The sequence below is a fragment of the Galleria mellonella genome, unplaced genomic scaffold, assembly GCF_026898425.1.
Source record: "Galleria mellonella isolate WM207_F2 unplaced genomic scaffold, CSIRO_AGI_GalMel_v1 utg19, whole genome shotgun sequence".
Classification (NCBI taxonomy): domain Eukaryota; kingdom Metazoa; phylum Arthropoda; class Insecta; order Lepidoptera; family Pyralidae; genus Galleria; species Galleria mellonella.
In genome coordinates, this window is record NW_026442028.1 from 1,922,000 (window position 1) to 1,937,619 (window position 15,620).

Below are 15,620 nucleotides of genomic sequence, written 5' to 3' on the forward strand. Positions count from 1 at the left end.
ATCCTTTCTTATCTTATATTGGTATTACTCTCACGTAGATGATTTCGAGATTGACTAATTAGTTTTGGAGTTGATTGGAGTTCTTTGGAATACGTATTAAGAGGATTAAATATAATCTAAGTTATTCGGGTTGTTACGTTATTATATGTTACTATGTTTCGATACCACATAATAAAAAGGTATTCAAGTTTCGATGAAATTAATATAGAAACACTCTCTAAATGAAATTAATAATAAATCGGAACCATTAATTAATTAATATATCTTTTATTTGTATTAACCTTCTCAGAAATGGGCATACATGAAGTGTACCATGGGTATCACAAAATAGTTTATAAAGACTTCACAGCCTATATTGTGTTCTACAAACTGTTCATATCTACAAACGACGGTTATCATTTTTCATCAGTAGATCATTAGTTTGTTTTTTTTTTTTAATTCTAGTTGCACAGTTTACAAAAGTGGCCTAATAACTGAAATAAGTTTTAGGTCACTTTCATAGTCCGTACTGAAGTTCTCGTTTGGTTTATTGGGCAATGACATTGTATGCTCTCCATAGCAAAACGGAAGTGATAATATATTTTTTTAAGTAATTATACTCTGAATTGTATCAAGAAGCGAGTATCTTTGGATTTAATGTTGGGATCCTCCGATTGTAGTCAAGTATTATCCGAATTGCGGAGAATTGAGTTATCACTGCTCTAAATTGATAAGCAGGGTACAGGTATCTAATTGAGATTGATCTTAAGTATATCGTTTGCTTGGGCACCACTGTCCCATTTGTGTTTCTACCGTGAAGCATTTGTGTTTGCATGGCTGTGTTTCGGTTTGAAGGGTAAGATATGGCAGTGAATTTACAGGATACATAGAAATAACACTTGAGTTCTCAGGAATGTCAACGTATGGGTATCATGGGCGAAACAGTATACTATGTTATATCCATGGTATTGCTCATGTCTATAGGCGACGGTTACCACTTTTCATCAGGTGGGCCGTTAGATTGTCTGCCATTCTAAGTGGCATTAAAAAAACCTAATCAAAGATTTCGGATTAATACCTAATAGATGTAATGATAGTACATGCTTATGTATTCGTGTAGTAATGCCTTTATGCTTATTACATTTATTTTGTAATGGCAACTTTGTATAATATACGTCAAAATTTAACATCACAAAGTGTGTAAATAATCTGTGGTTAAATTGTTGTGAGTCAATCTCTCGTCGGTGTACGATAGTGATTTGCTTTTATATCTCAGTTTTTACCATAAAATTGAGTTAACAAATAATGTAAAATGGCTATAAACTTAGACAGACATAGGGAGGCATTACTTGCTGCGTGGAAAGATGTGTTAGACGAGAAAACTGAGACGAACTGGTACGTATTGCTTTCGTTGCATCGCGGCGCCGACCTACTTGAGGACGAAATTAACATTAAACAGGCAATAGAGCAGCTCCTGATTAAAAAAGCAGTTTGTATTCATTACCTTGGCATGCGCTTTGTTGCCTTACGAGTTTAATTAAAACCAATTGTCCAAGAAGTTATAATGCATCTCGCTTTGACCATGTTATAATGAATACTAAAAGCGGTTCTTATTATATTCAGTTGTCATAATGTGTTTTAAGATTATTTTTCTAGAAATAAAATAGTTTTAAATTTGTTATATTATTTATATATTTTTTTAATTCATGAAAATTGTAGGTGCATACATCTTAATTTATGACCTTTAAATTATCTTATCCCAGGGCTTTATTTGGTTACGACGGCTTATCGAACGACCTAAAATTCGTCAGTAAAGGAGATGGGGGTCTTATGGAGCTCATTGACGATTTCAATAGTGGTAAAATTCAGTATGCTTTCTTAAAAGTGGACATTCCAAATGGTAGCATATCTAAGTATGTGCTTATCAACTGGCAGGTATGTATTTCCTTACAAGATAAGATAGTGGTAATAGACTATCATGTGTATACAAAACATCAGTTTTGCATTACTGTGATTCATGTTTAATATTTTTTAGAAAATGTTTGAAGAAGCTGTACTTGTTTACTATTTCATGTGAACATATCATAAGAAAATTATTGTTGACTTTAGAAACAAATAGGTTCTCACTTTGTCTGTATTTTTCTGTATGTATATTATACAATATCTTCTTCAATTGTAAATACATTTTAATGAAAAATTTATAATATAATTTTTATTACCTATATTGATTTCATATATATTTGATCATTATTTAAGACAATTTTATAATAAAACATAACTTATTTAATCAATATATTTACTTAATGTTAAGTTACTTAATGGCCAAGGAATGGACAGTAGGATTCCTCTTTAAATATCACTGAAAGACTAGTCATGGTTGCCAATCCACCTGCCAATTATGGCAACTACTGGCAAATCTTTAAGTAGACTTGACTGTTAACTATTCATTGTTGTGGCATTATAGTTAACAGCTGATGATAATGATGCATATTTAAAAAAGAAAATTGAGAAATGTTAGGTATGATTCTTACATTCATTTTGATCCCAAAAATCTAAATACAGTTTTTTTTTAAAACAAACTGTGAGTTGTTTTCTGTACCATGCTTTAACAGACTATGAATGTGTTGTGGGTTGTTTGTCTTAGATATTAAATAAATAAAAAATAATAATAAAGGATTTTATTATGTTAATGTAAATTAATAAAGGACAATGAGGAAAATTGCATAATTTAGGCCTGTTAACTCATTAGAAATTTATTAAGATTTAATTTTCCTGTTTGTATTACAATTATTGTTATTCTATGGATGTTGAAATGTGCAATTAACCTATCATACCTAAATATAAATAGATATTTAGTTATGATATTAAAACTAGGAAAGAAATTTAAAGAAGTAAATATTCTCACCATAGCTTCATCTCTATAGAGCATAAACTTATCTCGAACAGAGATGTCTCACTGTTTCAAATATTTATTTCTCATTGCAGTTAATGTGTAAATGAATGCTCATAATTATAATAATTATACAAAGAGGAAATTTTAAATATTAAAATTTCATCGAATAAAAAGTCTCTAGCATAAGCCTAAATGTTAATTTAGAGAAATTTAAATATTAATATATGTTTATATGCAAATTTTTGCACTTATACCATACATCTGACCATTTAAAAAAAAAAAAGAATAGCTTGCTTTTGGTAAATATACATAATCTTTTGAGCCATATCCAATTTACTTTATAGTATTAAGAGAAAATCAAGCAAACACAATGTTACTTTATATATATTTACATATATTCTTAGTATGGATAATAAATAAGTTTCTTAATATATATCACACTGTAGATGTACCAATAAGTAAATACTTTATTGAGAATAAAAAATTCTTATATAAATTAATGTTATTAAATTGTACATTCATTTTTAAGGGTGAAGGTGCTCCAACAGTCCGCAAAGGAACTTGTGCAAACCACATCAAACATGTTGCTCAGTTCTTCACTGGTTTTCATATGACAATGCATGCGCGAACAGAAGATGATCTTGATGAGAAGGTCATATTGGATAAATTGGCCAAAGCCGGATCCTCCTTTAATTTTAAGACCAGCAGACCAGAGGAGCTGCCACCCAGTGGGCCTGTGGGCACAGTTTATAAAAAAGTTAATCCAGGTAAATAATATTATATTAACTTTTTTTTCTTTAGCGACTTTTGTCCCCGAGTACTTATGACAGACTTGTGTTTATTATTAATGTTGTTCTAGGTGTTCTCTTTTGATAGATAAAAAAGTTTCTTTAATTATTCATCCTTTATGTAATTGGGCTGATAATAAAAACTACTTGTCAATTTAAATTAGAAAAAGCAGGTGTTACAATGGGTCGAAAATTTTCTTAGGAAGTATAAGCATATTCATTTAAAAAGTTGCACCAAATTTGATGCAGTTTTCACAGTCGTCTATCTGAAGATATAACTGAAATCCACGCGTACGAAGTAGTGGGCACGAAGCTAGTATTAAAATGCGACAATATGAGTTATTCCGGATTCTCTATAAATAGGCCTGTAACAACCGTTGTATTGTTTTGAAATATTAGTAATAACAATTGTGCAGTGGTTTGTTTATCGATTGTATGTAGTTTTTAAATGTAAACATTCCATCATGTGCAACCCTGAGGTTGATGCACACATATAATGCACACAGAGTAAATTTTCTAATAAAATGAAAAAATAAATTTTGTTTTGAAATTATGTCATCTATAAAAGTTGTTGAAGAAATCAAAAGGCTGAGGATTAGTTTAAGGAGAGGTTGGTGGAGCTCAAGAATTATTAAATTTTTAAATGTTGCTCATTCTTATCTATACCCCACAGCAATAGCAGTCGAAGCCTTCGTCTAACTGACCTGAGATACTAGTTTCGAATACATTCTTGTTTATCTAATTATAATTGAATAATGAAAGTAATTTTATTATCCATTGATACAGTTGTTTGAACTTTATTCAAGCACTAGCGATTGCTCACCAGGAATAAATATTGGTTGTATTTTTAATAATTTGAAATAATTAAACAAAAAAGTTGTAAAATATTATAATAATATGCAGGAATGCTTGTAATTATGCTGTATATGTTGCCTTCAATTTCAGTAATAATTCCTAAAATCGTTTAGTGAAATCCTACAGCATTATCCTAAGGTTGGTTTATAAAATTATAAATTCCTAGATTTAGTTATTTCAGTTGATCCATCATTCAGTAAATTTCAACTTTTGCAAATATGAATGAATGCATTTGCATTTTTGTTGCAGTTCAAGAAATAAATTCAAAGGAAAGAGATCAATTTTGGTTGAAAGAAGAACAAGAGGAAAAGAAACGCGTGGAGGCTGAGAGGAAACGAAGAGAGGAGGTGAGAATATAATGATTTTTTTTTCTGTAAAAAGTTGTTTTATTTAATTATAAATTTTTATTACGATTTAAATAAATATTAATACAGTTGTTTTAGTCACAGTACAATTTATTTACCTACTGTCCGTTTGTGTTGTAGGAGAAAAGAAAAGCTGAGGAAGATGTCAGGAAAAGAGACGAAATGGAAGCGGCAAGGAGAGCACAAGCTGAGCAGCAGAAGTGAGTCAATGTTATTATTTATTACTATATAAAAGACACTGCTTTATGTGTGGTAAACACGGTAGTGTTTCTTTTTTTTTAAATAAATATGTACCTTGCTGATAATGTTGCTTTCTAATGGTGAAACATTTTTTAAAATCGATTAAATATTTTATACTTTACATTACTAACAAAATATGAAATCGTTGCTCTTTATCATACTAGTTTAAATGGTAAATGTATGCATAAGATAGAATGGAAGGATATATACTGTTTTAGTTTATTTAACGCTGCGATAGCTGGGCAAATGCCCTGAGTGGCTAATTACTTTAGACACTCAGGTCATTTGCGAGGCAGGACAAGTGCAGTATTATTTTAGCCTGCTGCGGCAAATGGTGTTTTTGCCTGGCGCGGTATAATTATTATCGTGCACTGATGGGTTATTATGGTTGTTAGAAATTCAAGCCCGCCGTCAGTTGGTGCTAACGCGGGTGGCGCCGCGGTCGCGAGCGAGTCTGTACGGCGTCAGCGGTCGGCAGAGGCACGGCAACTAATCGGTGCTTCCACCGCCGCGGCGCGCGCTATGTTCCAGCAGAACCTCGCGCAAGGACAGATGACTAACAAGTCTGTATAATTTCTAAATATGCAAGCCATCCTTAGCATAGAATAGGCTTTACTGGTATTAATATGAACCCTCCGGAGGAGTCTGGAGGGTGCAGGTTTACTAAAGAGGAGCGAACCAGGCCAGGGGGGAAACCCAGCAGTCAAAAGTCCTCGTATCGGGCAGTAGTGGGATAGCGGTCAGGAGTGGGTGCTCAGTAACAGCATAGAATAGGCCACCCCTCCCTCTTCCTTTGGGTAACGTAAGAGACTACTTAATGGTTGAGGAGTGGGCAGCAGCATCTCTCTTTAAACATGAAGGAGGCCAATGTTCAGCAGTGGACAATTAACGGCTGATATGATGATGATGACGAAAGTTAGGTCAGAGAGTGCGACGCTCCAGCTGTACGAAGCTGTTTAATTGCGACTCACTCGCCTCTTTTTATCTATCGACAAACGATATTATTAGCTTAACAATGAGGCTTCGTTAGTACGGCAGCCTATAAACTATGATGATGATGATGATAATAATTTCATGGTTTTCAGATCAAACACAACCGTGCCAGAGAAACCGATCCGCAGCTCCGTGATAGCGCAACGCATCAACACATTCAGTCAAGCGCAAAACGCTTCACCTACGCCCACTTCGCCTCCTGTCCAGTCGCCGTCTAAAGTCGAAACAAAATCTACGTTACACGAAGAACCTGTAGAACAAACTAAAACCAGCCCGTTAAAGAACATAGACAAAATAAAGATGAGTCTGGAAAGTCCTTCGCAGATACAATACGAACCGATCATAGACCCGTCAGCGGATCTGAGTCCGAGTACAGAAAACGAGCCGGGTTCGTTTAGTGCAATCAACTATTCGGAATATGAACAAAATGAAAACAATTATAGAGATATAGACGGCGACTCGTTGAAACAGAGCGAGCCGATGATAAAACAGAACATTCTAGAGAACGATATGTTCGACGCGTCGTATTCGAGTTCGAACGAAAACGATGACGACGATAGCGACAATAAGTTCAGTACGATCAAACGGTCGCCGTACAGTAAGAATAATATTGCGGAAGAAAATGAGCGGTCAGAACTGAGCAGACAGAATACTGTTATTGAGAATGTCAATTATAAGAAGGAACAGAACGGCACTAACGCGTATGAAGGTAAGGAAGTATTTGTGTATTCTCCCAACCACAACACTGGACTTTTTTATAGTCCACAGTATTGTGGTTGGTACTGTAGCCTATGGACGCCTGCAATACTAGGGGTGTTACGTGCGCGTTGCAAACCTTGCAGAAACCTTATACTTTTTGAAGGACCCCCATACTGTAGTCTCTAGGGAAAACTTCGGCTGGGAGTTTATTCAACAGTTTGAGCATTTGTCGGTGAAAAATTCTCTGAAACCATATGTACTTGATTATTTGGGTTCAAGCGTGTGAGGATGAATTCCCATGCCATGCAAATACATGATAAATAAATAATTAAATAAAAAAAAAGTAATTTCAGAAATATTTAAATCATATTCCAGTTATTATTGCGTGATTACATTTTAAAATGGGCCGGACTTAAACATGCACCTTGATATATTTATATTAATTTGCCTTTAGTATATTGCGATGTGTTTAATCTGTACAGATTAAACATATTATTATATTCTTCTGTATTATATTATAAAGAAGAAAGATTTGATTGTTTGGTTATTTGTAATGGATAGATTCAAAAACTATTTGACCGATTTAAAAAAATTCTGTCATCTATAGAAAGCTATATTATATAAAAAATACTATCTACCTGTGTGTAAAATCGGGCCTCATCGCTAGAATAATTATACATATTCATTGTAAATAAATAAGAAGTCTTCTGGATGAAGTCTAAACAATTGCCAGAAATGACAGATACAGTAAGTTCTTAAAATTCCAGTTGTACATATATGTAGATATAGTTAAAGAATGCACATAAATTTTAAAAATAATAAATGTTTACAATATGTTTTGTTTATCAGATGTATCACCAGAAGGAGAAGAAAGCACAATATATGAGGATTTGGATGAAGATCCCGGACTGACGGCAAGAGCGTTGTACGATTATCAAGCTGGTGAGTATGTTGTCAATAACGAGGGAATGAGAGAAAAAATCCCACCTTTAAATTGTATCACAGCTATGTAAACACCGCTTCATAGTCGAAACATTATTTTTAGGGGATAGGAAGGTAGTAATGAGGTTGAACTGCCTCATTACTGCAACATACTTTGTTAGGTCGACCTCCGCGTCGTCCCTCAAGAAAACCATCGTAGCTAATTCTTTGTGAATTTGTCATGATTGATCAACTAACCTGCTTTATTCTTACCTATCTTTCTTTACTGGTACCCCATCAGCGTATACCGATTGAGCAGGTGGATTTATCATTCCATTTTAACTCATTAAAAAATAGCATCATTATTCGTAATTTACTATAAAATTTATATATATACTATTGTTAATATCTTTATTCATTTAATAATTTAATTCCATTTTAATATTTATCAAACACAAGGCATGCTGTGGTTGTCTCTAAACGTGACAACAGTTAGATCTAATACACTAGTGTATTGTATTGAAATGCTTCGCTATACCTTATATTGGTGATCCTATAAATATATAAAATAAAATGTATTTTTCGGTGTTTCACAGCGGACGAGTCGGAGATCACGTTCGACCCTGGCGATATTATTACGCACATAGAGCAGATCGACGCCGGCTGGTGGCAAGGCCTTGGACCCCACGGCGTATTTGGCCTGTTCCCGGCCAACTATGTGGAACTATTACCGTGCCACCCCCGCTAGTGGACAATCGAACACGACTGAGGAGGTAGGTCACATCAGTGATCGCCAATTTTGTATTTATTATTAATGTGTACAGCGTGCACTTAGTAAGATAGATTGTCAGTGTCATACAGTCTCAGAATATGAAGTAAACTGAAAGACGTGTACGCATAAAGACTTGTTTGAAGCCACTAAAACTTAATTTTGTTTTAGAGCAAATTAGCGGTAATTTAAGCATTATTAAATGGTCATTTTTAGAGAATAACAAAATAATATAAAAATAAGAGATGTAGGTTTTTTTTAATGCATGATAATGCAATGGTAACTCCGCCTGCGCTAACGGTATACGCGGGGCACCAGTCAGGGATGATAGGTGAGAATGAAAAGGCAGATCAGTTAGTCCATAGTGATGAATACACCCGGAATTCAGCACGATGGTTTCCAAGGGGGACCACGTGGAGGTCGACCTGCTATGGTACATTGCTAGCAATGGGATTAGTAGTCCGCGTTACTAACACTCTCTTCCTCCCCATGAGATATAGGTTCGGGCTAAAGGGATGTATAAAATATAATAAAAAATGGATAATAAAATAGAATAATAAAAAATAGCCAAAAAGGGATGGGCGGGGCATATATTCAGCAATGGACACTTATTGGCTGATATGATATGATGAAGTATGATATAAAAGAATGCTTTTAGCCACATCTTAGTATATCTTATTATACAAATTAGTATAAAAGATATATACTAAGATAGTTTTACTAAACAAAATTTGAATGATTGGAGAAAAGACTAGAATTTGCCTGCTTGTTTTTAATTTACGAAATATGGAGCCATAACATCAGAGCTTAAGAATGGCAACACATATAGGATACTATAGTTATCACAATGTTTTCACGTCCATAATGCTGTTCAGGTTAATAGGCCATACGCTTTCCACCAAGTGGATCGTCAGCTAGCTAGATTGCTAGTCTAAGAAATGAAAAAATCATACTAATAGAACGTTTGCGCTTGTAATTAATCACTGTGTTGTATTAGTGAGCTGTACAATTGTAATTTCATTTGTTTTGACGGAAAAGATTTTTATAAACTAGCAACATTACATGAAAGAGTACGTGGCGTACGTTTATTGATTTTTTAACACCGAATGGCAAATGCGACTGCTTTTGGTTTGTTGCATATTCTGATTCTGAATTTGCAGTATTTAATGTCGGAGACGTCATACACTTTATTTCTGTAATATGTTTTTGGCACTCGGTTCTCTTTGCCTACCCTGCAAGAGACATGGCGTGAAGATAGATACATAAAACGTTATGCCACTTTTTCTCTACTATTTTTTTCTTCCAGATTTTTTTATTTTTTGGTAGTGAAAATGCCAGAAAGAATATTGTGATTGGATGGAAAAATTGAAACAATTTTATTTATATCATGGCACAGAGAAGAACTGTATACTCGTGTTGAATTCTCAGTCATATTCAGCATTCCCATTAGTACGGAATATATATATATATATATATATATATATGGGACATATAAACCTCTATCATCTAAAATTACCTGCATTCTAGCAAAAGAAATTCATTTCATTTCATTTCATATGACATTTGCACGAAATTATTATTAGACAATATTTTTTATTTGTCTTATTTTCTTTTCCTCTATCAATCAATTGGTACCATTGGTATAAATATTGGTACTAGGGTTATTTGGATGGAAAAAGTGGCATAAAATGTTCAACCATTGAATAAAAATTATTTGTAGTCATCAATTAACCTGAAGTCTGAACAAAGTTTTAGTAGTTTTGTTTGAGGTATAATGTAACCAAGTTCTGTAGCACATAAGAGACGTTTAAAGTTGACATTACGTTGAATATAGAATAATGTAGTGTCGCCTTTAGATTCTCCAATTAGTCATATTAGAGGCATTGTTTACCAAGCTACCTGCCTCAACTTATTTGGCTCAAAGTGATTTCTAATACATAATATTAAGGTTGTTTATCATATAGTTTAATTTTTCTTTTAAAAATATTAGTAAAAGACATCATGTTCTTACACAATAGTGAATTCAGTTTTTATTTTTAATTACATTAGAAATATATTTGAGTGATATTGCCTAGACGTTAGGCTTTTGTCATTCACAAAAACGTATTAATAAATGTATAAAAATGTATTTGGCGTGTATTGGAATATTTTATGCAGTAAATCTTGTTTATATGACTGTATTTAAATTAAATTGAATTAAAATATTGACAAGACAGCGATTCATTACTTTTGTATTTTTATTTGGAGGAAACTACGCAAAAAGATCTATCTGGATTTAACGATGTTATTAAGTAACGGAGACTTTTCTTAGCTTTAAAACATGATGAATTTAATTTTGTAGTAATTATTTATGTACAAATTACAATTTTTTTTTAATTATAGCAACAATCTTGGGACCACACATTTTCATTTATGTCTACTTCAATAGAAATAACTCGCAACTTTTTTTTAAATTAATGGTACAATTTGTGACTATATTATCCAATTTATTGATCATGTATTCGTATTTTTTCCGCGAAAATTACGTATGAAGTCTACAGAACAAATAAGCAGTGAAATATTTTTAGTCGAAAAGAAAAGATCCGATTTATATATTTTTTTAACATGAAGCATATTTCTCACGAGAGGCCTAACACTCGTATGGCTAGCTGACATTTGGTTTCCCAATGAATTATACACATATGTTTATTATTTGTTTGTATGTTCATTTAATAGTAATACACGTAATGTGAGAGAAATTAGTATTAAGGAGAATGTTAGATAAAAAAAGTGATGTGTATAATGTTGATGTATGTATATTTGTCTGAAAATGGATGGATAATTTTCTGACCGTTAAGGTCGAAAAAATGATTTTTCTTTACTTTTTATTTCATATAATACAATAAAAACAGAATGTTCCGTAATTAAAAATTTTTAAATGTAACTTTAATTCAAATTTTACTTTTTTTTATATCGAAAACTATAAAACCTAAGTCAAAATCTAATATTATATCTATGTGTTATTAATTTTAAGGGTATATCCCAGTAGGACACAAATAAGCTCTTAGGTTTCATTATAAAAAAATAATATTAATTGATCTAAATATTTAGAAAAAAAAAATACACTTTTTTTGTTATAATTGATTATTGGATAAATATTTCCCGTTTATTTAAATAGTTTCTAAGTACAAACATAGAAGAAGCTGTACTTCTGTTTTAGAACAAGCGTACAATGATGTTGGTAAACAGTGATTTTTTTTTTGTTTTCTATATTTATTAAATATAAACTGGGATATACTCTAGGAAAATTATACTAACGAAGTAATTTTATTTAGTCAAAATAAAAGGGGCGTTGTTACGCCGATGATCGTGGGGAAATTATGTGGATGATTTATTACAATTTCCATCATGACCCAATGGTGACATTTTTTTTTTTAATGGATGACAATCGTTGGACAACCCCGCCTGCGTTAACGGTATACGCTGGCGAGGCACCAGTGAGGGATGATATATGAAGATTAAAAGGCAGGTCATTTAGCCATCGTGATGAATTCACTTTTTAGGGGGAACCGTGAGGAGGTCGACCTGACACGGCGTATTGCTAGCAATGGGGCTACTAGTCCTCATTACTAACAATCCCTTCTTCCCCCCTGGTGAAGTTATTAATAATAATATAATAAGTGCAAGGACATACGCGTGTACAGCTATGATTTGTAACACTTATTGGAATGCAATTAATTTTATTAAGAAGATAAATAATTCAGTACATAATCGTGAGTTGTATAGGTGTGTGACCTTTAAACTTTTTGGGCCTGGAACTGTACATAAATCGTAATTACAGATATAGTTGACAGTAGGTGACGCGGTTGTTCTAATTGTTTATTTTGTTCATCGAAAACGTCTGTTTTTCATACATTTTAACAATTTTGCGTTATCTATTCATATTTATATAATTGTGTTGTAATCATATTGAAACTTTATTGACTGCTTTAATTTTAATATAATATTACAAATGCTTTTAGCGGTACTTAGATTACGCGACTTATTTATTTAGTTTGGATAAGTGCTCGATGTAAAATGAAATTTATTAGATTTACTGCTTTTTTATTACATTACATCAATTAATTAATACTAGTTATTTTATAAAGGATTAGTTGTGATGGGTATACCAATTTGGATAAAACTTCTTTATTATGAAAGATATTAATTTTCATGCACAAACTATGTTCCTTGGAGAATGAATATTATTCATTTTCATGAAATTACTGGATTTCTGGTTGGTATATCGTTCACGACTAATTTAATATAGAAATAATTAATTATATTGTATGAATTGAATGTAAATTGTAACTTTAGTATTATATTATTATATATTTATGTCAGTGTGTAAGTGTTATATACATATTTGTTGCTATTACATTTTGTAGCTTAAATATGAATTTATTTTTAATGTTTTAAATATATATTTATTTTCAATGTTTGTGCTCAAGCTGAATATTTACAACTCACAATTTAAGTTACAATACCTGTTCAGTCTAGGTAGTGCCAATTAATCTTATAACATTTGTTAATTATATAAAGTTCTCATAGAGTCATTCTAGAATTTTCTTTTTTGTACTGGTTGAATGTTTGTAATCAGAGTGCAGTAAAAGTATATTTTTATTGCAATCTGACCATTTTTAAATGTCCCGGTCCCAGTGTTCTGGGCTCTCTCCCTGAATGTCTAGTGTCAGTTGTACAAATTTTTAAGTTACAACTGCATGTCATGTCAATGCACATGAGTTTGTATTAAAAACTTTGCTGCGCCTCTAGCGGGTGGTTTCGGAAACTTATATATAGTTTTCGACACAAACGTGAACGCAGTCTTAGCGTAAATATTTGTTTGACCAAGTACTAGTCACTCAGATGTATAAGGAGGGTAAAAATAAGGAGAACTATCTCATATGAGGGAACGGTAGTCCAGTTGTACGCCGTAAATAACAGTTCCAAATACTTCCAGAATGGCGCTAGAATAGTAAGAGGTTATGAAATAAATTTAGCAGTTGCTGATAGAGTGAAGTGTGCCGAGTTGAAAAAGTTACTAGTTGTAGTAGTTAATATATACTTATTTACTATTTAATGTATAATTAAAAATTTAACAATATTTAATTTAACATAACATTAATTAATGGTTTATTTATTTAGGTTTGATTTTTAAAATGAGCGCCATTAACGATATTTGACGGAGATTTTTTCAATCACAAGATGGTTCTTTTTACTTCTACCCTCCTTAGTTCATTGGTTTCTCATAACACAGTGAATCCTAATTTGAGGACCAGGTAGTAGTTGTGATTGAGTGGCAATTAAAAAATAATTTGCGTATTGCTTTTGGCGACTGGCGACTGAAAAGCCCATCTTACACGAATCTTAATAGGATTTGCACTGCTGGTTACACCAAGACCCATTATTATTCGTGTCAAATGTGATCTTTGACTCCTCTCCCCCAGTCTGTTTTAATGTTTTATCGATTGTTTATCCCGTTATAAACCTGTAAAACTACTATTATAAATATTTACGGTCACACAATGTAACAATAGTATTACATTCTAAACAGTTACATATACTGTTTAGTTTTTATAATAATTCGACACGCAATAGAAAGCAGAGATTTATATACAAAATAACAATTTAACACATTATGTATATTATAGTTCGTCGTAATATTTTTAAGACTAAGATTTTTATTTTTAAGTATAATAATTGGTTGGTTTAAATGAAATTTGTATGTTATAATTTCTCGACATTTGTTTCTGTTAACTCACTCTAATGAAGACTTCTAGATAACGTTAGAACCATTATAATCTCTGTAGTTCAGTGATAGGTGTGTGCTTTTTGATAAATGAGAGTGCTGGTTTGAATCTTGACAATATAAGAATCCATTTTCATGTATGGTCATTCTAGGTGTTCTCGAATTTTCTTTGTCTAGTTTCTCATTCAATAGGGTTCAGAGAAAAAGATAATTGATGTTAATTTAGTATTTACTTCACTGTCGGAAAATGTTTCTATATATATTTCATTTAAATAGCAACAACCAGTTGGACGATCGTTTTAAAAGCAACAATATCGCACATTATGCATTTATGTAAATAACGACAAGTCTATTACATATAACCTAACCAATTTTCAGTCATTTATATTTTAAGACGGTTAGAGCTTGTGCAGACGAGAGACCACCATCGAGGATTTATGTATGTCAATATAAATTGCACTGTACGCACGTCCCTGCTTTTGACAATGGGAAGTTTTGTCCACTCTAGACAAACTGCTCGTCTGTACAGGCCCTTCAAGTGGATGTGCCCCAATAATAGTGAATAAGACTAAGCTTTGCCTTTACCCTTCTATACATAATAGTGGTAAGCCATAAGTGAGATGTAATTTTCGTATTGCGTTGACACAAGTATGTTCCCATATTGTAACATACCTATATAATTGCAATATAATTTTTTGTATGGTGCTCCATTTTATATTGGTTTACATTTGTATCCTACTATTTTCGAAATAAACAAGTCCTAGATTCCAGAACAGTTTGTAGTTTTATTGAAGATACACAAATACTTCCGAGTTTCTAACCTTAGTTTGACGCCGATTATTTTACTACTGCGTTAGGCGTTTACACGGTGTGTGTTTCTTTTCTATGGATGGTATTGGAATGGTTACTCCGCCTGCGCTATCGGTGAAAAATGATAGGTGCACCATTGAAAAATGATAGGTGAAGGTAAAGCAGGTTAGTCAAGTCATCGTGACAAATTTACTAATGAATCAATCACGATAGTTTCCAGGGGGAACCGCGAGGAGATCGACCTGAAAGGGTATATTGCTAGTAATAAGGTTGCTAATCCTATTTTATTAACAAAAAAAAAACAATCCCTTTTTCTCCCCAACGGTGTTTGTGGTTGAACTCGTCAGAAAAGGATCAACCGATTTTTATGATTTTTTTTATACAACTTAGAATGACAAACAAGCTGACGGTCCACCTGATGGAAAGTGGTAATCGTCGCTTATAGACATGAGCAGTACCATGGACATAACAGAGTATACTGTTTCGCCCATAATACCCCCCATGCGTTGCCATTTCTGAGGACTCAGTGTTATTCCTCTGT

General features: G+C 32.7%; 1 protein-coding gene across 1 annotated transcript; it reads left to right on the forward strand.

Moving 5' to 3' along the window:
* The first annotated feature begins 1,182 nt into the window (after window positions 1-1,182).
* LOC113521391 (drebrin-like protein B) lies at window positions 1,183-15,042 on the forward strand. The gene is made up of 9 exons (XM_052894040.1): window positions 1,183-1,374; window positions 1,743-1,914; window positions 3,402-3,639; window positions 4,765-4,862; window positions 5,001-5,080; window positions 5,516-5,683; window positions 6,206-6,822; window positions 7,662-7,754; window positions 8,330-15,042. The coding sequence occupies exons 1-9, from the start codon at window positions 1,292-1,294 to the stop codon at window positions 8,479-8,481; spliced, it is 1,701 nt and encodes a 566-aa protein (XP_052750000.1). The 5' UTR covers window positions 1,183-1,291; the 3' UTR covers window positions 8,482-15,042.
* The last annotated feature ends 578 nt before the right edge of the window (window positions 15,043-15,620 follow it).

Bases quoted from the DNA above. Each gene is read 5' to 3' on its own strand.
- LOC113521391 (XM_052894040.1), top strand. From the start codon at position 1,292: ATGGCTATAAACTTAGACAGACATAGGGAGGCATTACTTGCTGCGTGG. The intron at 3,640-4,764 runs GTAAATAATATT...TTTTTGTTGCAG, and splicing joins TTATAAAAAAGTTAATCCAG to TTCAAGAAATAAATTCAAAG. The intron at 7,755-8,329 runs GTGAGTATGTTG...GGTGTTTCACAG, and splicing joins GTTGTACGATTATCAAGCTG to CGGACGAGTCGGAGATCACG.